Here is a 26,317-nt window from a genome sequence, read left to right on the forward strand (position 1 = left end):
AAGATAAAAGGTTATGCTTCCACGTACACAGAAAACCCCCCAGAGCAGCATGTGTGGTAACCATTCCTCAGTCCTCGAAGAGGTGACTGTATTTGTGGACGTGTCGGATAATGTCTCCCACGTGGGAATGAAAACACTGCCACAAACTGTTGACTGCAGAATACATTTTACTGAAGAACTCACCTGTGCCTCTCAGCCGATTCACCAGGGGTTTCTTTTGCTTCCAGGGTATATTAAAACGTGTTACGATTGGCAACACAACAGAAATAAGATGCACTGTAAATAGTAGACTTATTTCTTAAACTATCACCACCACCCACAGCAAACTTCCAGCACTTCATTATTCTGTTCATATGAAGCTCACTTTGGATTTTAACCATACAAAAATATTAAATGTTCACTGTGCACATGTGAACTTGTGTTACTGTAGACTTAGTCTAGTTTGGCTGAAAAAGAGTAAAAATGCTTATGCAGAGTCTGCAGATCAAAGCTATCAGAAAGCAACAGGCTTTCAAAGGCAAGGGCACTCCTGAGCTGCACCAGTGAGAACACAGTGATCTTGGTACCTGCCCTGACCTGACAGCTCTGAGACAGTCGGACCCACTGATGCACCAAGGATTACATCGCTCTGACTCCATTAACTGTACTTAACCACCCTCTTCCAGAGATGCTACAAAAGCTTAGAAACCTGCCATGAGCATCTACACCTTGTTCTGCAGTTCTCCAGGGCTGCCTTCCACCTGCCCACTCTGTTACTCTTCACTCTGTGGCCTTCTTGTTTCCCAGCTCCTGTTGGCACCCAGTTTTCACTCCATATGGGAAGATGCTCTAGTTTTCTTCCATTATGCAGGCTTTGAAACGGCCACTCATAGAGGGTGTTACTTTCAGAATCTTCCTGCCTGCTCCTTGCCCCCAACCATGAGAAAGAGGGATCATTCCTGAACCCCAGCCACAACGCCTGGGGAGAGTCCCAAGTGTCCTGAGGTAGGGAACTAGAAACCAAAGAAAGTGCATGCATTCCACAAACACCTGGGTCCTCCCCAAATAATCCACACCTCACCCTTTACTTCCTGTGTCACTGCTACACCTACTCAGCTTCTGAGTTTCTGAAATTCATCTGCCTTTTCTAGTCCACAACTTATCCTAGGCTTGATGGACTCAATTTCCCTGGGTTTAAACCTCAAAATCATAAAATACAAGTAAAGGGAATCTTCTACATCATTAGGCTTCTAAATACTTAAAGAAAGAGTCCATCAATCACACCTTACCCTCTTCCCTGCTGTTTTATTTAGCATCGGTCCACCCCCCAGCTCTGTTCCTCCCCTTAATCACCCCCAGTCCCTACACACAATTACATAAGATACAGGACACAGGCATTAGCAACCTTGCTTGCCATCCTCTGCATTCACCAGTCTTCACACCAGTCCCCTGTGTTCCGTTCAGATTTTAAAAGGTATTTTAACAAACTAGAGAATGATGGAAAATCCAAAAACTGCCCTATGAGGACCAATTGAAAGAACTAGAAAGTTTTAATGAGAAAAGGGGCCTCTTCAGATCTCTCAATTGTGACAAGTCCTTAGTAATTTGACTATTCCATACAGATTGATTTTAATAGTTCTTCACAATGTGATACTTTTTGGTAGTCAGTTCTCTGTCTTGTTTTAAAGGGGGATTTTACTTTAAGCTATATATTTCCTAAAACTAGAAAAATGAGTTATCTGGGGAAAAAAGCTTTGACTACTGCATGAAGAGTTCATGGAGTTACTGTTTCCAATCATCAGACCTTTTCAGATGGGCTGTAATGTTAGATAAAACCTCTTCATCACCAGTGCGTCACAATGGATCCCAAAGCTCTAATTTCCATATTCAACAAACTCCCTCTTTGCATAGAAATGTGTGTAAAAACAGAACGTTTGGTACAGAAGCCACAGTGCCATTGAAGGTAATTATAGAGACAGTAAAGTTCTTTGATGCCAGAAAAAAATAAATGCTGGGTGTCCCAGAGAATTTCAGAACCTGACTTCAAAAGGATCATGGAGGAAGGAAATAAAGTTTAGCATGCTGGACTACTCTACAGCATATATTCGTAAGTATGAGATTCTATCAAGCAGTCTATGCATACAATACTGTGACTTGATGTGAATGACCAGTGGTTGGATGTTTATTTCAGCAGGTTTCTTCTAAGGGAAACAAAAAAACAAACTAGTACACACCTATGTTTGTGTGGCCTAGGCTGTCCGTACTTCCACAAAACTTACAGTCACCCCTGTATGAATGAAGCTTCTAAACTAGGCAATAAAATATATATTCCAGTTTTATTGTAGAATATGGTCTTTCATTTTATGTTTTGTGTGTGCGCGTGTGTATATGTTTAGCTAAAGATATATTATAAAGTCATGTGTTTCAGAATTGTTTGTTTTAAAAATCATGCATTACCAAATGATGAGTTCCATCATGTAATTAGCTGTACTGATTTCAGATGTAGTTGTTAGGTTTCTATGAAACATTGTTAACTTGATTTTATGAAATTTCTTCATTCTTTAATCCTATGCTTAAGCACAACTACACACAAATGACTTGTTTTTTAAAAGGCAAGAATTTTCTGTGCTATGGAAAACAAAATCTCGCTAAAATAAAACATGTCTCTAGGTTTTTCTAAAATTTACGTGACATGCTACATCGTAAAATAAACACATATAAATGCAGATATTGTATATGAACAGAAAGAATTTATCAATTGCCTATCAGGATAATAAAAATGTTTAAATATGTTAAAAGGTTCAATTTAAGGAAATTTATTTTCGTATCACTTGAAGGAAGATTTCATTTAAATGTTAGGGGAAGCTTGAATCTATTTCTGGCATAATATATACCCAATTCAATTGATAACTAATGCATTTATACTCACTCTAAGAATTGGATTCCACAGATAAAATGTATTCCTTTTTTAAAACATTGGAGGAAAAATCATATGGAAAACTAACTTGTTCTAAATATTCTATACTTAGATAGTAAAAGTGCACATTAGTTTTACTGAGAGGATGTTGAAAAATAAAAAAGATAGGTCAATTAATACATAATATTGCATTATGTATTACATGTACATAGTATATAATACATAAAATATTGAAAGAAAAAGCAATGGAAAATGCAAATAAAAAGTATAGGAATTTGTATAATATCAATTCATGAAACTAACAAAATTCTAAATAAGGAGTTAATAAATCAAAAATGAAGATAACCATAATCTGGCACTTACAAAGTGGAATAACTATTTCCTTAAAATATACGGCAGGGTATTTATAGAAATCTTTGCCAAATGTGCATTCTCCAGGAAGCACCCAATAATTTTGTTTGTTTTTGCTTGTTTTTGTTATTATTTTATTTTTAGGTCAATGGAATTTTTCCACATATCATACCACCAACATGAGAAAAAAATGATTATTGTTGATTTGAAGCTTGGTGAGTTTCTCCAACTTAAATACATTCTATATCCTATCACTTTAAGTCATTCTTTCACAGGGAACTCTCTTTTTGTCAAAATAGAATTGTAGTTCTATGGAATATTTGAAGCTCCTGTTTATTTTTACCAGTAAATGATCATGTGTCCTCTAATTTGAAGGGTACAATTTAACTGCAAATGTTCTTAATTGGATTTAACTATAAGCAAAATAAATATGAGCTTATCAATAGGATATTTTAATAAAACTCTGTGAGGAACTATACTCTAATTTTTTTTAAGAATGTACTCCTTTTGGAATCACCAAAAATATTTCTTAAAAGTTTGTAATTATAAATATGAAAGTGCTTTACTCTGCCACTCTGTACCTTGGTATTATTAAACTATAGACGTGCATACACTGTTTAATGACAAGTATCGCTGAATGCAGGACTGCAGATATTTCTTTTTAAACCGCTAATTATTTTGGAAGTTCATAGTCCTCACATGGTGAATTATATTTTCTTCATTTTGTCAGATGAAATTCCAAAGGCTTTTTCTCTTCTCATTTTCAAGGTGTGAACATTTTAATTTCTATTACTTTGTCTGCTTTCTACCTTCCAGAATTAGTCTGAAATATTTTGTTTTCTGACTCCTTGTTGACCCACCCCTTTCCTCCACGTTTAGCCTTGTAAGTTCCTTTACTGTACGTTCAGCAGTGTCACTCTGAAGAAGTAAGAAACTCAGGGGGTCAGTCTGTTCTATCACCAGACGCGGGGTTGCATACCTGTGCACACCTGTGCACAGAAAGCATTATGAGGACATGGGGACAGGCAGAATGTTCTGTGATATTCCAGCAAAGTGGTGGTGCATAGTGACAGTCAACCCAGCAATAATCAAGAGATAGAATGCAGGCAGGCAACGGACATCCAGTCCCAGAAATCTGAGAAGACAGGCAGCAGGGCTCCAGCCACTGGGACAGCGTCTATCCAGTACGCTCCATTTCTCAATGGCCGAGAAAACCAGGGGACCTCATAAAGCAAGACTGTTTGGTCTATTTTTCCTACGTAGAATACATCTTGTACATAATTCCCCCACTAAGTATTTTCTTTAATTTAATTGTTAATGGTTTTATGTCCTTATATTCTGTTGGCATCCCATAATTTAGTAAATCCGTGACTGTCTGACTCAGAAGACTAGACAACTACTTAGATGTGACTAGCAAATAGCATGTGAACATAATGCTTCAGGGAAAGCACAGTCTAGCAGGAGCGGTTAAGTCAGAAATACAAATGACATTAGTTTGGTATACTTGTATACATTTTTGTATTTTATACATATTTATATTTACATTCCACTCCTTTTCCAACGTCACCCAACTAATGAGCCACTTGGGCCAGAGAACCTCCGTCTGAATTAGTCACACGGCTGCTACTGGCCTTAGCTGGAATTTACAAAGGTAGCCCTTCCACGACACGGATGAAACCCTACCTGGGGGCCACAGCCCGGCAAGGCGAGTGTGGGTGGAGCTCAGTCCTCTTCTCCAGGTATCTGTGTCGGGGGACAACCTGCAAAACTGTATGTAAGGGGACATCCTCTCGTCCCTTCCCCCCTGCACTCAGGCCTGCCCGAGAGCTCTTCTGGCCAAACAAATCCTCCCTGACAGCCCCATCCCTTCAGTCTGATGCACATGCCCAATGCGTCTGGATGCCTGCAGCAGGGACCCAGCTAACTATAAAGCTGGAACCTACGCTACTATGCTGTATGTGAACAACAGAAGGACAGGAACACAAGAACAAACACAAGTGAAGGAAGGAGAACTTACTGGGAGTACATGCACACTGAGGGATGAGGAAGATTAACTGGAACAACGTATTAGGTCTGAGTTGAAATTTAAAAAGAGGAATGAATGCAATCTGACAGAACGTGTGTTTCCTGCACATACAAAAGGGCTTAGGAAATACTTCCTGAGTGACAGAGCTCAAGAGGCTGAAGGATCAGATTCACTGGAACAGAAAGTTTCTGCACATGTGCACTTTTCTAATTTTACAGTTCCATTTCAGAAAAAAGGAAATTAGGAAACTGAGAGTGCAATTAATATACCCAAGTTGACACAGCTAGTAAGAGCCTGGATTCAAGCACGTGTCTGTTTTCAGAGCCCAGAATTATTTTGATACACCTGGTACCTCTGAGGAGCCACGGGAGCCCCCAGGCTTGAGTGCATCTGGAAATGACTTTACCTTTCCTGTGCTTCGCCCTCCGTGGGCGCTGCATGCTGAGACGATTCTGCTTCTGTCGAACAGTTCCACTGAGTTGACAGAAGGAAACAGGGTAACTTGTAAACAGACAGGAATGTTAGCTGCAGAAACCACCAGTGCGTGCATGTGGATCCCCAGGTCAAGTGAGGAGACAATGAGATGTAAAAACTACTCTTAGAGGTAGAGCTTGGAGGACAAGTAAAGGCCCGGGAGAAGACAGGGCTGACCAGCTCCACAGACAGAAAAGACACATAAAGGAAAGAAGTTCTCGACTGTCCTCCTTCTGAGAAGATAAGCAGGGACTGACTGGGTAATCTGTGTCTTAGAGGTGATCACAGAGATGAAGTATCTTCAGATCCTGAACTACATTAATGTGGTTCAGGGTCCAATCACACACAGGATCAGTTATGGATAGCTAGTCACTCTAACGGTTTTCTCAGCCTCAGTTATTTCAGTGTTAATCATCTTCAGTCAGATTAATCTTTCCAGAAAAAGACTTATTTTCATCACACTATTAAAGGCCTCAACGAATTATCACCACCAACAGGATAGAGTCCACCATTCAAGGCCCTCCAGAATCCACCTGCACACATGAACACATCCCTTTGATAAACTCTCCCTTTTGCTTAAACTAGTTTGAATCTATATTTGCCATTGAACCCCAATTTTGTTCCATCCTGTAGGTATATTAAACCACCTTGTCCCTTGGTCCTCCTCACAGTGGAGACCCACAAAGAAAGTCAACACCATCAGACCACGACGCCCAGAAGTTCTTCCCCCCAAAACCACGAATATTCTTAGACCTGCTCCTATGCTTTCCCCAGCCCTTCCACTGACCAGGGAATGGTCACTTCTTCCTGTGCTTCCACTGGGACTTCTCCAAGGTCCCAGTCCCCACATTCTGAATCCTCGCTCCTCCTTATTTTTCAGAAAACTGAAATTCTACTGATTTTCTCTTTCCCTGTGTCTTCAACCTCTGTCCATGGCTACCGCAGCCAACCTCAGGCTGAATCACTCACACTGCAGACTTTATGACTGATGTCCTCGGAGATGGGCAGGCCAGAAGGGTCACAGGTCACAGTCCTGCCTCTCCATTTCTAGTAAACCTTTCTGTCCATAGCTTTCATAAGAAAGAAAGAAATGGAGGGAGGAAGGAAGGAAGGAAGGAAGGAAGGAAGGAAGGAAGGAAGGAAGGGAGGAAGGAAGGAAGGAAGGAAGGAAGGAAGGAAAGGGGGGGTGGAGGGAGAGGTTGGGGGAGGGAGGGGAAAAGTGCAGGCGGGCTGTGCAAGTATCCGCACATCTGTCCTGGTCTCCATCTCCTGGTCTCCACCCTCCTCCCTCCACTGAAGCCACGCTCACCAGGGTCATTGATGACCTTCTTACTAACAAATCTGACAGATATTTTTCGGTCTTTTGCTCTTTTCATGTCTTCCCAGCCTCTAACTCTCAACTGGCCACTCTTTACTTCTTGATAACTCATCCTTGGTTTCTGTGACAGTAGATTCTTTTGATTCTCCTCGCAAGTGCCTCTTCCTCAGTCTCCTTTAAATGTGTCTGTCATTTGTCCGTCCTGAGCCACCTGCTCTTCTCAGTTTACACTGTCTCCTATACCGTCGCATCTTTTCTCGTGGCCTCTCTGATGTGTTTTAGGAAAACTGCCCACCTTCACCTTGAGGGTGAATCTCTCATCTGAACTTGCTTCCTTTCTTTCATCCACTGTGCACATCCAATGATAGTTCCTCCCCCAGAACATCTAAACTCTTTCCCCTCTCCCCCATTTCTACAGCCACTTTTCTCACCTCAGCCCCTAATGTCCCTCACCTGGACACCTGCAGTCACCTCCTAACTGGTCCCAGTTCCACCCTGGCCACACCACAATCTGTTCTACCACAAAACAGTTTCAAATGTTAGCATTTCTGTTTTGTATTTTACAACCTGCAATGATTTTTCAATTTCTTATTATGAAACGGATGATGAGTGAGGCCTGTCCTGCTTGGCTTCTGTCTGTCCTTACAACTAACCTCACCTCCCACCACCTTCTTGCTGCAATGAACACTCTGGAGCCTTTTTCTCGAGCTCTCTCCCTGCCAATACTCTGGATTCACGTGGTGACCAAATCACTTCCATTTCCTCAACTAGGACTTGACTGCTGCATCCTGATCTTGGCACAAGCTGCTCCCTCCCTCCCTCAGCAGGTGCCACACACCTTGTTGGTTTCAGCTCAGCTCCTGCTTTGCTGGGACGACTTCCCTAACCTCCCCACGTGGGGTCAGGTTCTCCTCCTGTGTGTACTCACGGGCCCCTGGACTCCCTGCTTCAAAGTCCCCACCAAGTAAATTTCCCCAGCTTGTTAGTGAGGACAGAAGAGGGAAGAGGACCTACTTAGACCCCTGGCAGCCAGAACTTGGCACGTAACAAGGGTTCACCAGATGTTGTGAATGAATCAATAAAGACTGACATAAAAACTCACTGTTCATCCTTAATGACTCATTAGAGATAAGTGTGAATATATGTTTAGCAAAATACATCCAGCTCTTGTTATAAAGTGTGGAGTTAATAATTTTTAACAAATGTTTTAGTTTGTTTCTCAAAGTAGGAGTTAAAAACCCTCTGTGACATACTCTGTTAGACAGCGTCTAGGCTGAATTAACTCCACCTGAGTTTTAAGGTCAAGATCACACCATCCAGAGTGGGGAAAGCCAGGGAAGCAACACCCCGCCCAGAATTCACCCTTCAAAGGCTTATTTTTTTAATTTGGCCATTTACACTATTTTATTAGGCTCATTACAAAGAGGCTAATTCTTGTTCAGCATATTGAGAGATCTTTCTGAAAATAAGAGTTATCCAAAAAGGGAAGACTTGGGAGTTGGCAAATTCATTGTCGGGAGACCCGACATGGGGAGATCTTCTTCAAAGAGCTGTATTTTTTTTAAAGCCGTCACTTGATGACTAGGTGGGCCAGATGAGTTCTAACGTCACAGCTCAGAGCACCTGGATTTCCCGTAAAATACTTATGAGTCATTTCATTCTCCTCCCTCCTCCCCACCCCCGCCAGTGACTATACCCCACTAACTTCAAGAACCTATCCTTATTTTTTCATGATTTATAACATTTTTGTGACTTATAACTTTGTGTTCTTTAGAAATTGATTCTAACATATAATCGTTTTAAATGACTAAATTATACCAAGTATATGCTGTATTTCTTTAGAAAAATGAGTAGGCGGAACTGTTGGATTTGTAAGATGTGCAGAGATGCATCTAAGAGGCTCCCTTCAAAGTAAGTAGCATTTAAGTTCTATTACCATTATAATGCCTATTTATCACATGATAAATCAGTGTATGTTTATTCAACTGCTATCTTAATATATTTTGCTCAGAAAGTAAAATTTGCATTTACACATGAGTAATTCCACCAGAAGGCCAGTCATGCCTTACACTAAGGTTCCGTTTTCATCATTCATGGTTTCCACTTGAGAATTCAGCACGTTTAATGTTTTTAGAGAGTCTATTATGAAAAGATATTCTTAGATTTTTTATAGTGTTAAAACTTTATATGTTAAAATGAGATTCTTTGATCCAGTATATCTACATGGTTCAAACTCTCCATCTACGAAGTGCCAGACACCTTCATCCCCAGTTGGAAGAGGTGAGACTGGAGGGGTTACCAGATGCTCACCAAGCTCCCAAGTCTCTTCCACATTCGCCACAACTGAAAATGAAGCGTCTGGATGGGAAAGGGCAACACCTGAGGAGGGTAACAAAGCACTGACTGGATGTGCTCACCTCAGCAGACTGCCTGGTGGAGGCTAAGCAGAGTGCCTGGTCCGGTCCACGTGGAGACCTCAGTTCTGGCCACACGTCCTGCTGCAGTCAGAGCTCCTGGTGCACATGCTCCTGTCCTGAGGCACCCAAATGTCCAAAAATGCTTACCAGCTGTTATGTGTGTGGAGGAGGAGTGAGGGGGTGGGTAGGAGGAGGCCACAGTGGTGGGTGGAAGAGACAGCAAGACCCAAAACTGAGCATTTTAACTGACGCACTAAGGCAGCTGAACTGCACAGGAACGTGTGAGAGGAAAGATGGAACAGGCTAGTCGGGACAGTTCCCTTCTCTTCCGTGGATGGTTCCATCAATGCTCATATTTCCTTGTACCTGCCATGTGGACCCACCATCAGGGAAGGCGTAGGCCAGGGAAAGAGAGTCACGTTCCTGGCAAACCCGGGGATGACAGTCATTTGATAAGTGCTTTACATTCATAACCTAACTTAACTGTCACGATACCTTTGTGAGGTAGATAGTATTATCCCCCTTTCATGAACAGTAACAATGAAGCTTGGAGATTTTATGTGAGGCCAGAAGCTATTGAGTACAGCACTGGAATTAGACCTGGGACCACCGGACTCCAAGAACTCCTCACTCCTCTCTCCGCAACGTGCTGACATCACAGGATGCTCCCGTGTCCATCTGGTACCTGCTCTCTCTCTCACCAGAGAAGGGAGGGGAAACAAAAAGTTCTAGCAGATGCAAGGACAAAGCTGTTTCGAATTATTCTGACAAAGGGAAACTGGTAGCCACAGGATAGCATGAAACTGGTGAAACACTCAGAAAAAATTACAAGCAAAAATGGGATTAAACCAAAACCAAATTTTCCTTCTCAAGTTTATCCCTAACTATAATTACCCCAATCATGATGTATCTCCACAAATCTCATGAATCCTAGACGCAAAGGAATTCCCTTGCCAACGGTCACCAACACTGAAGTTTAAGCTAACCCAGGACGGCGCTGGCATCTCCACCCATATGTAGATGTGATTCTTTTCTATATGACAGCAATTGGTGGGACAGAGGTCTGCAGTACACTTTGCCAAGGGCTTTTCTTCCACTGGATTGAAAAGGTTATTTTAGGTTTCTATTTCCAGAGTTCTAATAAGAGAAAGGAACAATGAGTCAGACACCGTTTCATGGAAATGTCTGTGGAAAGCAATCTTCACGGCAGTAAGCTGTTAAGCCTCAGCACTGATGCAAACCGTCCATTTGAAACTAGCAAGAGCCATCTGAATTTTTAGAAAACAAAAGATACTTGACTTTCTTAGGACTCCCAATATTGTTCCATGTCCCAGGTTATTTTTTAACCTCTTTAACTAACCGTCCTTTGTTGTGTTAAGCACCTGCTAATGCTGGTGGCTGTTCCCCCAACTCCAAGCACTGAGCTCACTATGCCAGGTAACAGCCAATGGGCAGGGCTTGCTTGTTGCCTGTGATTACACACGGTTATTGAAAACAGGAAAATCAAGAACATACCACAAACTGAATAGCAATGAACACACTAAGTATGTTAAAGAGGGAGGAATAAAGATTCATATGTAAGAACAGTCACTTGCCAATTCACTTCAAAAGGCTCACCAAAATGAACAGAAATGAAGCTTCAAAGCCAGCGTCTTTCACAAATACTATCAAAAATGATAATTTTTTTCATACTGTTTAGGTCAAATGTAATTTGATCTATTATTCATAGCAGTAAAAAACTAAAACCATCATTGTAAAATAATACAGAGCAAATAACTGAGAAAATAATTATTCATAATAAATACAGAGTTATTAACTTTATTAGATGAATACATGCAAACAAGTTTTGTGGATAAACTCTAAGATTCTAACAGATAAAGGGGCGGACACATTGCTGGTGGCCACAGCACACAGTGTGTGATCCTTTTAAAATTAAGCATCGATTCTACTTCTGTTCATCTCCCAAGGAACAACCCTAATTGTGGGCACAGCAAGCCTTAATCACAACTGGGCTACATTTGATTTTAATGGTAAAAAATGAGGAATGATCAAAATGCTCACTGAGAATAATTATGTAAACTATGGAATGCCCTTGTAGAATACGCCATCACCACGAGGACAGTGACTATCAGCTGCTATACATTAACAATTATACATTATAACTCTATAGGTGGTCACTAAGACAGCTATGAAGACATATAAAGCTTATTAAAATGTACATACACATCCCCCTACACACATAAAGGACACACACACACAAGCACACAATGATTACTTCTTGGTTAAAAGAACACAGGCATTCACCCAACAACAAAACTGAAAAGAAATACAACAAAACAGTAACAATGGTAATTCGGGACCACAGAGATTACAGGACTATGGTTCTTTAACTTTTTGAAATTTATTTTATCAGATTCTCAGGTTTATTCTACTTTTATATTTTTGATAATTCTAATCATTTAGAAAGTAAAAATTAAATGTAAAAGATCACTAGGAGATAAATTTCCATCCAAAACCACGCACAAATAGAGTGTAGCTATATTTTAGCATCATTTTCAAGACAGTGTACTTCTGTTTAGTTCAGCACAAACCTTGAGAACCCTTCAATACAATGAGCACCTTCTGTTTCTTTTCAAAGCCTGACTTCGGAGGAAGTATTACAGTGGGCACAGTCTTTTGAAAAATTGATGGCTACAAAATGTGAGTATTACATACATGTCAGTTTTTAATAACTAGTCAGTTTTATTCTCGGGGGGACAGGCGGGCACTTGTGCTGAACGTGTGCTGTTCAGACTTCTCAACGGTAACTGCCACAGTTAAAAAAAGAAAACCTGAAAATGGTTTGCTGTGTCAACCACTATTATTTTCTTTGGTGTTAATTAAAACAAGATTAGTCACTGTGAATATTTCTTCTTCACAAGTCTATGTGTAAAAGCCCTTGGAAAATGTGCTTAAATAGTAACACACCGAAATACACTGCCTTCCCATCACTTTCTAAAGTTATAATTTTTTTGAAAAATGAACAATTTGCTGTTCTTCATGCCTTGAGGAGTATGAATAAATTTGAGTTTTGATGTTCTAGAACTCCTCAAAGTTTACTTCTAACTTCTATCAGTGTGTGACTTAAGACTTTATATGAGTCTGTGTTGACTGCATGTGAGTACCCACATTCAGACGGAACAGAAAGGTGAGAGCAGTGGACCCAGGAAGGTGAAGTCAGAGGCTCGATGCCAGAAACAGAAGGTGCAGTCCCTTGTGTTTGGGGTTGGAAATTGGGAGGTTGTAGGAAATGTTAACTATCAGATAGGTTGACAACCTGACTATGCACTGACTAAGGAGGGGACTGGGTGCTGTGCCGGCGGGGGTGCTGGCGGTGACTCTGGATCCGCTTCCTCCTGTTCTCCCCACCCCCAGGGGGCGGCCTGGATCCTGGGGCACCGCCTGCTCCTCCGACCCTAGGCCAGGCCCTCCAGGGGAGGAGGCAGCCGTCACCGCCTGGCCTGCTGGGCAGTGGCAGCAGGAGTGGCCCCCTGGCAACTCGCACTGAACAGCCCTGACAGCCACCCTGGCTGTGACCTCACGCCTGCTCAGTGCAGGGACCCACACCTCCAGGCTCGTTCTGCCGGAGCCCCCACCCCACGCAGCAGCCCTTTCCAGTGAACAATTAAGGCCTCGGTTTCTTTCTTTGTCACAACCACCCCTACCTCTCCCTTTTCAGGTGTTCTTCATCCAGTTTGCCAGCATGTTTGTAAATTTTTTTCTAAAGTATTTGTTTGGTCAACTTTAGGACACTGGACTAGGAGGGAGAGACAAGAGTGTTTAGTCAGCCGTAATGACTGATCCTCTGCTATAAATTCAGATTTCAGTCCCAACCCCCCGTAATCCATATTTTGCAACATTGCCAGGTTAATCTCCCTCGTGGAGTTTCAGATTCTTCATCTGCAAAATGGGATTGTATCATCTGTCCCTCAAGCACCACGGTGCACGTTAGATACAAGCCCCCAGCTCAATGCCCGAGACAGATGAGGCACACAGTCATAAAATGCTGGTCTTGAATATCCTTCCTTTTTCTCTGCTGCCTATCAAAAAGTCCAGAAGCTCTCACTTGGTTTCCAGGACTCTACACCCTAACCCAGCAGACTTTCTCACACTGCCCTGCCCTGTCCCTTCACATCACGTGCCCTCTGTCACCACGACTACTCCTCCATCCTGTACGTGGACGGCTCTCCTGGTCCAGGCTTCACACAAAGTACCCCCTGCCTCCTCTATCAATTCTTCCCACCCTTAAAAGCAAAATTCAAGTTCCACCTTTTCCTCTTGGAAACCTCTTGGAAATATTTTTTTCTCTCTCCTCTGTTTGTTAATACCATTATTTATTTTGCTTCTAATTATAACTATTCAAGGTTTTTTCCACAGCCACTTTCTCACTAAATGCAAATTCCCTAAGAGCACAGATCACCTCTAATTCACCTTTCATCTTTCCTCTCAGAGACAAAAAATGTGTTCTGGACCCACTGGGCATGCAATAAATGTTCAGCGAATAAACACAAGACAAATAGAAAAGATCAAAACACTAAGCCATATTATGTAAGACTGCCTGTGCCAGTCCTGGAGGCCTCGTCAACAAAGTGAATAAAATTACTCAGAAGTAATTTCAAGTGGGAGCTTGGCTAGAATTAGCAATTTAGAGATTAAGCATCATGAGACTAAGTTAAGTCTACAGAAAAGATGAAGACAGGAAGACAGCATATTGCTCTTTATAAAAACCAGCAAAAACAGGGTAAGAATCTTACCAGAAACTGAGTTACTGCGAAATTCACGTACAAATTCAACAATCACATAAAATAAAAAAAGCTATAAAACAAATCATTCTATGGGACATGCAATCAGAAAGATAAAACTAAGAATAGAAACATTAGATGTGCCAGAGAAGAGAGTGTGTTTACATCAACCAAGGACAGGAGTAAAACGCACCCCATAGCTAAGCTATGCGGATGCCTCTACACGGACTAGAAGCCTGTGTCTAAAGAACGTGTAGTTCAGAAATGATGTGGGAAAGATTCTCACAAGAGGCAAATTTTGAGCTGGGATTCAAAGGACTCAGAGTGTTATAAAATGATAAAGAGGTCTGATTGTATTTTAAAGATAGAAAATGGTCTTAGAAGAAGTACAGTAAAGATAAATGAGTGCTTCTTTCAATGAGGAAATCTAGTGTGTAGGATTCCTCAGGATTTGGTGTGAAAAGTGATCTAATTAAAACAATCTCCACAATGAATTAAGCAGAAAGTACCCTGCAAAATTTCCAAGTCTACAGATGACAGAGTGTCCTCCAAGTTCTCAAACGTCCCAGTTTTTAGCAAAAAATTATTTTCAAATGGACAAAAAGTAGTAATAAAGTTTTAAATGGGTCAGGAAAAAATCTGTCTGAGCTATTTATCTACCCGCCAAAATACCTGAGATTTGCCAAAGATTTTTCCTTGAGTGAGGGCTGACCTAAAATATGATGCTGCACCACAAAATATCATCAAAGTGTTAGGCATCACTAAGGTGAAAAATGGGAAGAAAATCCTGTGGGTATTTCTGATGCGAACCTAGAAGAATCTATATTTCTTATGTCTAAATCTAGTAGAACTAGAAAAGATACAAAAATGTGCATTAAAATGACCAGGGAACCAACAATCACCTAAAATCTGAGGGCTCTTCCAATTGGCAAGGTGAAGACTGAAAAATAATTAAAAACAAAACTTTTGACTAATCAAAGTTGTATTTTTGATTTTGATTAGAATGTCAGAAAACAATGTCAGAAAAAGTGCAGAAGGCTCATACATATATTTATTAGCTAAATCTCAAAAGATCAGGATAGAGGTTGCCCACTAATATTCAAGTAAAGCATATTTAATGTAAATAAAAATAAGTTCAAAACTGCAACTAACGCCTGTGGATGAGTCATCCAGTCCTCCCACGCCTCTGGCTGCCTACAGGGTCACTGTGCTCGGCTCACGTGCTCCCTCTAGCGGGAAGGGACAGACAAACAGGCAAATAATTAGATAAATTAATTTCGGAAAGTAATAGTGCTTTGAAGAAAATAAAACCAGGCCATAGGACAAAGAAAGGCAGGAGTAAAAGGGCAATTCAATGGGATGATTAGAACCAAACTGTCAGAAGGTGTAAAATTTGAGTTAAGAACTGCACAGTGAGAAGCAGGCAGCAGCACTGGGGCCTGGGGGCAGAGTGGGCCAAGCAGAGGACACCATGTTCAAAAGTCCCAAGACATGAGTGAGGTTAGTGCCTTCAAGTAACAAAAAGAAATTCAACATGACAGGAGCACAGGGCCTTAGAGGCCACGTGAATGGCCTTAAACTGCTGAGTAACAAGCATTCATATGCTTTTAAAATACCCTCTGAGGCTGGGGGGGGTCAATCTACTAGGTATAAAATAAACCAGATACAAGGATGCCAATAAAGTAATTTGAATGTGTATCTGTATTTGTAAAGATGAACGAATACTGGCTAGAAAAAAAGGTAAACAGAAACAAAAGACTGAAATAATAAAAGAAAATATACCAAATTGTTAAACAAATTTCTGTATTAAAAACAATGTATGGTACTGCAAGTTACTTTTACAATAATACAGCAAAGAGAAGTTAGGAGAAAAATCAGAAGTGATGAATATCACAGAAGTCAAACCAGAGACTTTCTTTTTTTTTTTTTAACCAGAGAATTTCAATGAAACATTTATTTTAAAGCTTGACACAGAGGCTGGTAGAATTATGGGATTCATTTTCCCCAGTGGTACATATTGAAAATAAAATGGATTTAACATTGTTTTAAACACATTTCTGATGGCAGATTGCAACATAGCTCACTTTTAGGGTTTACTGCATGGCATGAGCCCTGCCGCTCCGCAGAAAACCATCCCAGAAAAGGTACCTGGGCCACTGTTCTGACTCAGCCAAGAGGAGTGTCACGTCTCCTTTCTGCATCAAGACGCCAGCCTGTGTCACCTTGTGTGTCATAGAAATGTTCATTTCAGTAACTAGTTTAAAAAGAATATGCTAGGGAGTCCCAAAGGCACCACGCTCATTCTTCAAGAAAAAGATGTACACTGTGTATGACATAAAGCTACTTCTTCCCTCTTCTCAGTTTAATGAGAATGAGCAATTCCGTGGTTCATCCCTATTACTGTGCTCAAGTAGAATCATGATCTCTAGAGCAGAATGCTCAGAAAAGAGCATCATTTAGAACTTCAGAACAGGCTACACTGGGCTGCGTGGCCTCATTTGGAAAAAGCTTTCCCACCTTGTGTTTCCCTTGGTATATGAATCAGTAGAAATTCTAAACAGAGCAATTCAGTTCTGACTTTAATAATTGCTCAGATTCCTGGAACACTTTTGTACAAATGGGTTTTGGGCTGCTTACTTGGTTACCATAAAAATTAGCCCAACGAAGACAAAAATCTGTAAAACGTACCAAATCACATGGGTCTACTTGAGCTACACACCAAAATCACATCGGAAATATCAGACAGCTTCAGGTGGTCCAGGTCAGCAGGCACTAGGTTGTGATACAGTAACACCCAACATCAAAATCCCACTAATTTATAAAAAAGCTGCATTTCTTGGTCATGCTACACAACGACTGGGGTCAACTGTTCCATGTCTTTCTTCTGGACTTCAGGCTAAAGGAACAGCTCTTCCAGGATGTGTCCTTCTCACAGTGGGGGAAGAGCAATGGCAGAGCCACCTGATGGTCCTTAAGCCTCTGCACGCACCTGCACGTGGCACTCTGCATGCATTTCCTTGGCTAGCACAAGTCCAATAAGCAAGGCTGATACACGTGGGGCCTGAAAGTACAATCCTCTGACAAGAAGGGCAGGAATAACTGAGAATAATACTACAATCTACCACATCAAGTATCTATATAAAAATATATATCACAACACAGAGATGGCTTCATTAGCAGAGAACTTGGGTAGGCTGAGCACTGTTGAACCCTCTGGTCAGCCCCAAAAGATCCTTCCTTCCCTCAGTCAGGAGGGAAGTTAAAGAATACAGATACAGATGCTGGAATGCTCTAAATTAAACAGCTTTAAACCATTTCATATACAGTTAAGTTCAACATAAACATAAACACAAATTCAGAATACTGTACCATGGAATCTAACGCTTGTTTCCAAAATATCTCCCTAACCCCACCCACTCCTCCACTCAACCCATCCAGGTACCTCGGTGGCTAACTCTCATTCCAGGATCTGTAGATTTTATCTGGTATCTCACCTTCTTCCTGGTCCATAACTCATTCCTTTATTTTAGGAGCCTTATTTTCTGTTCTTAATAAAGCAGTCAGAATTTCTCTAAGTCCAAAGTATATCAAACTGTTTTTCATTTTCTTAAAGAGAACTCTACTTCTTTCAATACACATGGCAAATTATCAGCTTCCAGCTTTACTTGTGAGGCTAGAAATGGGTTTTTGTTTTGCTGCATTTTGTTTTTTGGCTGGCCTCCGCATTCAGCTGTTTCTCTGACAGGAACCCCAGTTGCTACATCTGTTCTCTGACCCTAGCTTTCTGTCTGTGCCGGTGATGAGGTGAGGCACGTTGTTAAAGTTAATTGCTCTGAAAACAAACTCCTTCTTTTAAACTGAAGTTAAAATATGTTCCCCATTGGGTGGAAATATCCAATCAATATCATTTCCTATGTGACATTTTTACACATGCCCTACACCCACCTTGTCTGTCCTCTCAATTTAAACTATGTTTCTTTTGAATCATCTCCCACCCCACGTCGTGAAGCGTACACCTGCTCACACAAGAGTAACGAACTTCGCTGTAATTATGTGTCTCCCTAGGAGGCACATTTCTTGCAGATGCCAGCCTTTCTGAACCCTAATGCCTCCTTAGAAGAGGTCTGCCTCCCTTTGAGTTTTTCTCTTTATACAAAATACCCTAACTGTTACCTTGATTTCTGCATCACTGCTGACAGAGCCAGCAGAAGCCAAGGCATCAAGGAGCCTGGTCTTCCAGTGCTGGGAAATGCAGTTCAATCTCTCATGCAAAGATCTGGGAAAATCTGATTTTACTCACCATGGCCATTCCCTTTGATTTACTATTATTTCTTGTAACAGTTAATGAGACTAAGTGTTGTCCATCAAAAATCGTATGTTTGGTCACACAGTCTACGTGCTTACATACACATTTCTGTCACTATCGATGGAAAGTTACATCGCTGTTTTATCAGTTAGCAATTCAATTTCTCAGATAGGCCAGGAGACTTCCTAGTTGCCAAAAGAAGTTTAATATTTTTCTCAGAGTGTTCATCTTGAATATTGAGAACACCTGGTCTCCGCAATGTGTCTTATTTCTGTGCTGGATTTGTGAGCGCCCACCTAACCCCCTCTTCAAACAGGAGCACCTACAACATAGTGGCTCAGTCAGAAAAGCTCTTCCCACCCACCTGCCCTTATCCACCGACTGCAGAAAGGCAGCGGCAGACCGGAGCTGGGGAGGAGCATTTCTGGCATCAAGTGTCACCTGATGGCTGCTCCACACATACTCACCGTCCTGGTCTAGATTCTGAGGCAGTTTCCAACACCCCATTGAATTCCATTCTTTGCCTAGTCCTTCACTGCTCGTGTGAACCACAAACCATGACTAGGAAGTTGTATTTTTCATTATCCAGGTTCTTCTGCTCTAACCGGATACTGAGAAACACCCCAGGCTATACATTCTAATCAATGTATCACTTCTACACAGTTTGGGTATTTTCCAACCCTGACCTGTCTGTTTAGCTTTTAAACCTTGCTCTCACCCTGCAGTTTGTCCTGGGGTTTTAGATTTTCATGTCAGTTTCATGATCAGAGCTCTGCCCGCTGATCATATTTAAGCCCTGTTTCTGGGTCCTTGTGGCCCATCCTAGACGCACTCACACTAGTGGGTATTCTGCTCTGAGTACCTCAGCAAAAGGGAATAAAGGGATGACCCTACTACCACTGACTGGCGTTGTTAGAACAAGCTTCAGAAGTACAGATCTAAGTGTGGTGTGTGTGGCGGGGTGTGTGTGTATGTGGCGGGGTGTGTGTGTATCTGTGTGTCTGTGTGTATCATTATACAATGTTCACTTGTTAAATAATTTGGGAGCTTTGATTCAGGCTTCAGTTTCAACCTGCATTAAACATTGTTCAGATTTTTTATGATTTTGACCCATGAGAATAAACTGATTTCTCCTCTACTTTTAGATGGGCCAGTAGTCTATGCAGCGTACTTAAAAATGGAGCATAGTGATGAGAATATTAAATTCTGGATGGCATGTGAAACCTATAAGAAAACTGCATCACGATGGAGCAGAACTTCCAGGGCCAAGAAGCTTTATAAAATTTACATCCAGCCACAGTCACCTAGAGAGGTAACTACCTGGCAACGCTGGTACCCAGAAATCAGCGCATCCCGGGGAGGTGTCAATATCTGCCAGGCACGGATAAGTGCCAGCACTTCACGCCCAGTGTCTCCTACAGTGCTATACAGTCAGTAGTGTTAACCCTACTTTACAGATAAGAAACCTGAATCTGAGAAGTTAATTAACATGTTCAGTGTCACAAAGCAGTTAAGTGGGAAAGTTAGGTCTTAGACTCCAAAGTCTCTCCTCATTAAATTATCTTAATACTCAGGAAATTAAAAAAAAAAAAAAAGTAGACCTAATAGGAAGAACTGACTTTGCTACAAGGAACTACAGACACACCATAAACAGACATGTTGACTCCCCCGTGGAGTCGGGCACAGTCCACGCCACACCAGAGCTCACTGTTCACCTCTGCTGGAATCCAGCGAACCCAGCAAACACCCACACTGACCTTACTGCCAATCACTTACAACTACAGAAAGAAAATAGAGTCATGAGTGAAACAGAAACACTGAGACTCCTCCTGGCGGAGAGAGAGCGAGGAATGAAGATTCTTGCCAAGAGGAGAGAAGGGCAGAGGATGCTTCCAGAGGACAGTCCTACGTTACTGACTTGTCCCTCAGAACTTCTGTCTGGAAATACCTGTTTTATTGAAATAACCACTTACCAAAAGCATAGAGTATTGGTTTACTGAAATAACCACTTCTCGCCTCTGTTTGTCTACTTCACTTTTTTCTCATTTCTGGGCATATTCAGTTAAATCAACATTCAGGACTGTTAAGGAAGATAAACTTCAAAATAGCACCAACTTCCCTTTTTTAAAAAGAGAGGCCGCCATCCTATAAACTTCCTTGTTTGTAGACTTCACTAACAAACCACTTGCAACCACCTAAGTAAGCAGTGGTTTCTGAGATTTCCCTGGTTTGGGGCCTCGTGTTTTATGGGGGTTTTTTAAATCTAAGATGTGAAGTTGGATGTTTACTTTATAAAAAGCAAGAAGTTTATCTCTTGTTAAGTCTTTTTAGATACCAACGAAGCTGCAAAAAAATTTACCGTATTCCACTGAAAGGGGAGGGGTGGGGTATAAGTCAGACCTTTCCATCCCATTTTCACGTTCAGTCACGCCTTCTTACGCTCGACGTGTACTTTCCCTTTTCAGATTAACATCGACAGTTCGACAAGAGAAACCATCATCAGGAATATTCAAGAACCCACTCAGACATGTTTTGAAGAAGCTCAGAAAATAGTGTATATGCACATGGAGAGGGACTCCTATCCCAGGTTTCTGAAGTCAGAAATGTACCAGGCCCTTCTGAAGACCAGTCGGCCCAACAGCAACTCCTGACCACCACTCAGACGTTTCAACTGAAGGTGGTATATTCAAATACTGGGCTTGTTCTTTTAATATAAAAACCCCATAAAATCAGAAATAGAGTAGGAATGAAATAGAAGAAATTAAACTGTCAACAAGGAGAAACAGATCCCAAGAAGGATGGACTCTAGGACTCTTATAACATGAATAACATAATGTACGACACACATATGTAGCTCAGTTAATACATAAGAAAAAGGAAGGTCTTTCTTCATGACATCAAAATTATAAAATTATTACTGTATAAGTCAGCTAATGGATGTCTCCTTATTAATGAAATTTTACTGTCATACTGCCCAGATCAGTTCTTTAAAAACTGTAGCTAAATGAGCTGTGTCTCTAGCATGAACGTATTCTTTAGAGTGCTCATAATAACTTTAATTAGTAGATAAACTTGGTACTCAAAGTATAATCAGCTGTACTATATCATGAGCAATATAAAAAGATGTGTTCTTGGAAGATATTTTATCTGTAAAATTCTCCTTCTATTATGTCCATAACTGAACTTCTATACTGCATGCATCTCGTACATGTGAAAAATTCCAAGAGTCTAAGCTATTTAAATGTATGAAATTCTTCATTTATTTCTATACTTATATAGATTTTGGTTCCTATGTTTTGAGAATTTTTTTGCTCTCACAATTTGAATCCCTCATGGTCCTGATAATCAGTAAATCCAAATATAAACTAAAAAGTTTGTAAGTATATGATTTTTTTCCAAAGACATGATAAAGTTATTTTTCCAGTAAGACTATTTTTATTTGTCCTGTCATAGAAGATTCTTAGAGTATCTTGGAAGATTCTAGAAGAAAGAATCTCTATTTCACTTGCTGCAATCAGCATACGGCGTAGGGTGACTGCGCCAGAGGAGTGGGCGAACAATCTGTGCTTTTGATAAAGAGTAAGATACCTAAAATATTTAATCACAGTTTTTTTCCAAAGAATTAAGTGCAGGAAAAAGTTTAGTTTTACTGTGAGAAAAGTGTTTCTCAGATCTCAAATTTGACTGAAACAGCATTACTATTTCCAAATTACACTAAACCTAAGATGCATCACATAAAAATGAACATTAAATGGAATTATTCTCATTAAGCAAAGAATTATTATAACACAGAACCAATACTTGGAGTTTCATTTCTGAGAAGGAGAATCAGCTATGCAAAAGAACATTTTTTTGTTGTTAAAAAGTACATAGCTGGTTAACAGGGTCTCCAGTCACTTGTAGGAGGTGTTACCACAGTAGTCCAATTTTACCTAACCCACTGAATTATTTATTTTGTTTTAAAAATACCCATGTAAGAATACAGGTTAAAGTCTTAGATATCTGAATGTGACAATGATCCCCAGCCACAATAAGCCAGAAAAAAAAAGTTTCCACATGTTTCAAACAGTCTCCACATCTCACTCCACCAGCAGTCTATCTATGGGCAAGTCGGAAAGCCCATACACACGTGGCCGTGATGCACGTGGCTTCAAACACCTGAGGCCCTTCTCGTCCACCTTGTACTAAGTCAGCCAAGCACTGGCAGAACAACAGATTCTCAGCATCCTCTGCTGCTTATTCCTCCCCCTGTACTGCAGTACGGGACAGGTCGGAGTTTTCAGTTCTGCTTGTGCTTTTGCCGCCTGGTGATAAGGAACAAAGAGCTCTGGACGGAGGCACAAAGCAACTGGACCAGTGCCTGTTCACTCACCTGATGCCTTTGTACCCTCAGCACCAAGAGGCCGCAGTTTCCTCATCTATCAAACAAAAAACGGGACTAGCTGATGGAGTGGGCCCCGTGCAGTATGTTCTATTACATCCTGTTACTAATGAATTCATCATTTCCCTCAAGCTCATTCCTACAATACTCAGTTTGAAGAGTAACTCCTCCTAAAGTTGACATTTTCATGGGAAAGTGGATAATGAACTACTCATTTCGTGTTTAACACTGGTTAAGGGAGTTCTGAAATTTTCTACTTAGGAACTGAGAATTTAAACTTTTTTTTTTCTTTTCTTTTTTTTTTTTAACATTTTTTATTGATTTATAATCATTTTACAATGTTGTGTCAAATTCCAGTGTTCAGCACAATTTTTCAGTTATTCATGGACATATACACACTCATTATCACATTTTTTTCTCTGTGAGTTATCATAACATTTTGTGTATATTTCCCTGTGCTATACAGTGTAGTCTATTCTACAATTTTGAAATCCCAGTCTATCCCTTCCCACCCTCCACCCCCCTGGTAACCACAAGTCTGTAGAGAATTTAAACTTAAAGTGCTATCTCTTCAAGAATTCTACATGGAAGTATGTATTTCACATGACTAATAGTTAAAATAGCTTTCAGATCATTTTAACTTAATATGTAAAATCCTGTTCATTTTTCTTGGGATTTTTAAAAATAATAAATATTTCAGTTTATTAAAATAATTCAAAAATTGATGTTATTTATCAAATGGCTACAAAGATATGTTCACATTAACACATTTTCACATGACATTTGTTTTATCCTTAGTATTTTCGGATTAATAAATTAAAACATATTGTTAGATTTCTGATATCAAACCTGGATATATTTAAGATTTTTTTTTTTCCTGTTTTTAGACATACATTTTCAAACTCTGGAGATGTACAAGATAAGCCTTCATTGTCTCCTCATAAAAAAAAATAAAGCCTTAACTTCTCCAAAAGAAGATAGTGACAGGAATTTGTACAACTCAGATTCAAGCATCTTGGCATAGACGAACACTTTACTCTTTATAATTTATCAGTCACACCATAGTTTCATCAACTGCAAAGGGCTTTTTACCAGTTTTGGAAGAGTGATTATAGAAAAGAGATGCATGAAGCTGTCTTCAAAGACATAATAGGGTGTGATGTGAAGAAAATCATGAGATCTCACTGCCTCCAAATATCTTTCTCATATCTGGGACCTGAAATTCCCGTCATGGTCATAAAAGATGAAGTGTGGCATCTGAATCCAAGCTTTAAGTGAAGAGTGAACACTCGTGCTGACACCTTACCCGCTGCCTAGCAGAAGGAGAAACTCGAGGAGAGAGACTGCAGGCATGGAACAGGCACAGGAAAACAGGCTGAGAGAACAAGGCTGCTGGTGACGAACGGCCAGCAGATGCCAAACAGGACAAGTAGAAGGGGATTTCTTATTAAAATCTCCCTATGTTGTTAACAGAAAATCAAAGGGGGAAGGGGGGGCCTTTGTTTAAAAAGCAGTTATTAAGAGGTACAAGCTATTTTATATAAAATAAATTAGCTATAAGGATATATTGTCCAGCACAGGGAATACAGCCAATGTTTTATAGTAACTTCAAATGGAATATCATCTAAAAAATCTTGAATCACTATGCTGTACACTTGAAATGAACATAATATTGTAAATCAACTATACCTCAATAAAAAAAAATAATAATAAAATAAAGTATATGGAAAAAAATGTGCCTGTTCAGGCTATTCTGAACTACTCTTTCCCACTGAAAAAACTGATGTTGGATGATTAAAAAAAGCAGCTATCCCTAATTGCTAATTATACATTTTAACAGAAAAAATGAATACCATTCCTATAAAAATAGAAAAGCAAGTATTAAACTCCCAAACAAACAGTATTTGTAAATGCATTCCTTTAATAAAAATCTACCCAACTCCTATCGAATACAGATACTGGACATATGAACATTAATTAGATGAGGCTTCTGCTCTCAAGGATGTGTGAGCTGGTAATCAAAACACAGAACAGTAACGGCCAAGGCTGGCATGTGTACAGAGAGCTGCGGCTTCCCAGCAGAAGCATGTCTTCCCCTCCCAGAACCTAGAGGGGGCAGGAGAGGTGATGTGTCAGATGGTTCTTGAAGAGTAAGCAGAAATCATGCAGAGGAAAGGGGAGGCAGAGCGGACTGAAACGAGGACCGAAGAAGGGAAATCCTGCGGCAATTAGGAAGATTTAAAAGAAAGTGGAGGCTCTGAATCGGATCTAAGTTCAAATCCTGGCTCCAAAACAGTTAGCACTCAGCTCTCTGAACCTTGTTTTCTCTTCACTGTAAAATGATAATAACAGTAACATTAATAACGTCTACCTTGTAGGTTTTTGTATATTTAAAGGCAGAGCAAGTCTTGATTCTCTGTTCAATAAAACTGAATCATATTATTAGTGGCCATAAAAGTTCAAATGGGAGGTGGTGATAGTCCAAGCTAGGCGAATGAGGAAAAGAGAGACATTTCTGAGGGAAGAATGGTTAGCTGGTCAGATAAGGGACGTGAGGAGAGATCAAGGCTGATCCAAAGCTTCTAATAGGAGTATCAGGGTAAGTTCTGATGCCCTGAGTGGAGAAAGGCAGCTTGGGAAGATGAGTAGGCTTGGGGGACCTGCTCGGTGTGAGGGTCCACGTGCCGTACCTGGGACTCCAGAGAGAGGTGGAAATGTAGACCCAGGAACCGCTGGCAGAGCTGAGTCAGTGACCAGAGAAGGTCTTAGAGGGAAACTGCAGAACAGGGAGCAGAAACCCAAAGCACCTAATCAAACCTCAGAGAAAAATAACAAACTAATGACTCCTACATTCTCACCGTAGGCTCGTCATGGTATTTATAGCACTGATAATGACCGTTTATTGAGTCTTACCATGTAGCGGATATGGTGCTATGTGTGTAGATACATTATTCATTCATTCAACAAACAGTTACAGGGGCACCTGCCCGATGCCAACCTGGTTCCCAGAGACACGGATTCACCCACAAACCAAGCAGAAGACATGGCTACCCTCACAGAGTCTGCATTGCCATGATGTAATAAAGCAGTGACCAAATAGATGAAGTCACACCAGCCTATGACAAGTGCTATAAAGAAGGAAAAACAGACCGTATGATAAGAGAAGCAGAGGCAGGACGCGGACATACTGGAGAAAGTAGTCAGGGGACCCTCTCCACGTACTTTCTGGGCACCTCCGTCCTGACAACCCTAGTTGGGGATGAGGAATCCAAGGCTTTGAGAAGTTATTACTTTTTCAGGGCCTCTGGACTAGAACAAAATTTCTTCTAACCCTAACACCTTACCCACCATAAGCCTCCCACAAACA

At 40.7% G+C, this 26,317-nt stretch overlaps 1 protein-coding gene and 1 long non-coding RNA gene across 9 annotated transcripts in view; one reads left to right on the plus strand and one right to left on the minus strand.

Moving 5' to 3' along the window:
- The window catches only part of LOC106729812, a 214,682-nt gene that overhangs the window by 102,871 nt on the left and 85,494 nt on the right, over positions 1 to 26,317 (minus strand). The window lies entirely within an intron of this gene.
- Positions 1,944 to 24,841, plus strand: RGS13 (regulator of G protein signaling 13). 2 transcript variants are annotated; one of them, XM_032466782.1, is made up of 7 exons: positions 1,944 to 2,086; positions 3,392 to 3,462; positions 8,908 to 8,976; positions 12,121 to 12,182; positions 19,715 to 19,881; positions 21,035 to 21,246; positions 23,838 to 24,841. In XM_032466782.1, exons 3-6 carry the CDS (start codon positions 8,912 to 8,914, stop codon positions 21,218 to 21,220), a joined length of 480 nt encoding a protein of 159 aa, XP_032322673.1. In that variant the 5' UTR covers positions 1,944 to 2,086; positions 3,392 to 3,462; positions 8,908 to 8,911; the 3' UTR covers positions 21,221 to 21,246; positions 23,838 to 24,841. The 2 variants fall into 2 exon arrangements, with proteins under 2 accessions (XP_032322673.1, XP_032322672.1); XM_032466781.1 differs by lacking the exon at positions 23,838 to 24,841 and having other exon boundaries at positions 21,035 to 23,335.

The sequence above is a fragment of the Camelus ferus genome, chromosome 23 (genome assembly GCF_009834535.1).
Source record: "Camelus ferus isolate YT-003-E chromosome 23, BCGSAC_Cfer_1.0, whole genome shotgun sequence".
Lineage (NCBI taxonomy): Eukaryota > Metazoa > Chordata > Mammalia > Artiodactyla > Camelidae > Camelus > Camelus ferus.

Bases quoted from the DNA above. Each gene is read 5' to 3' on its own strand.
- RGS13 (XM_032466782.1), top strand. From the start codon at position 8,912: ATGAGTAGGCGGAACTGTTGGATTTGTAAGATGTGCAGAGATGCATCT. The intron at 8,977-12,120 runs GTAAGTAGCATT...TTCTTTTCAAAG, and splicing joins TCTAAGAGGCTCCCTTCAAA to CCTGACTTCGGAGGAAGTAT. The intron at 19,882-21,034 runs GTAACTACCTGG...TTCCCTTTTCAG, and splicing joins AGCCACAGTCACCTAGAGAG to ATTAACATCGACAGTTCGAC.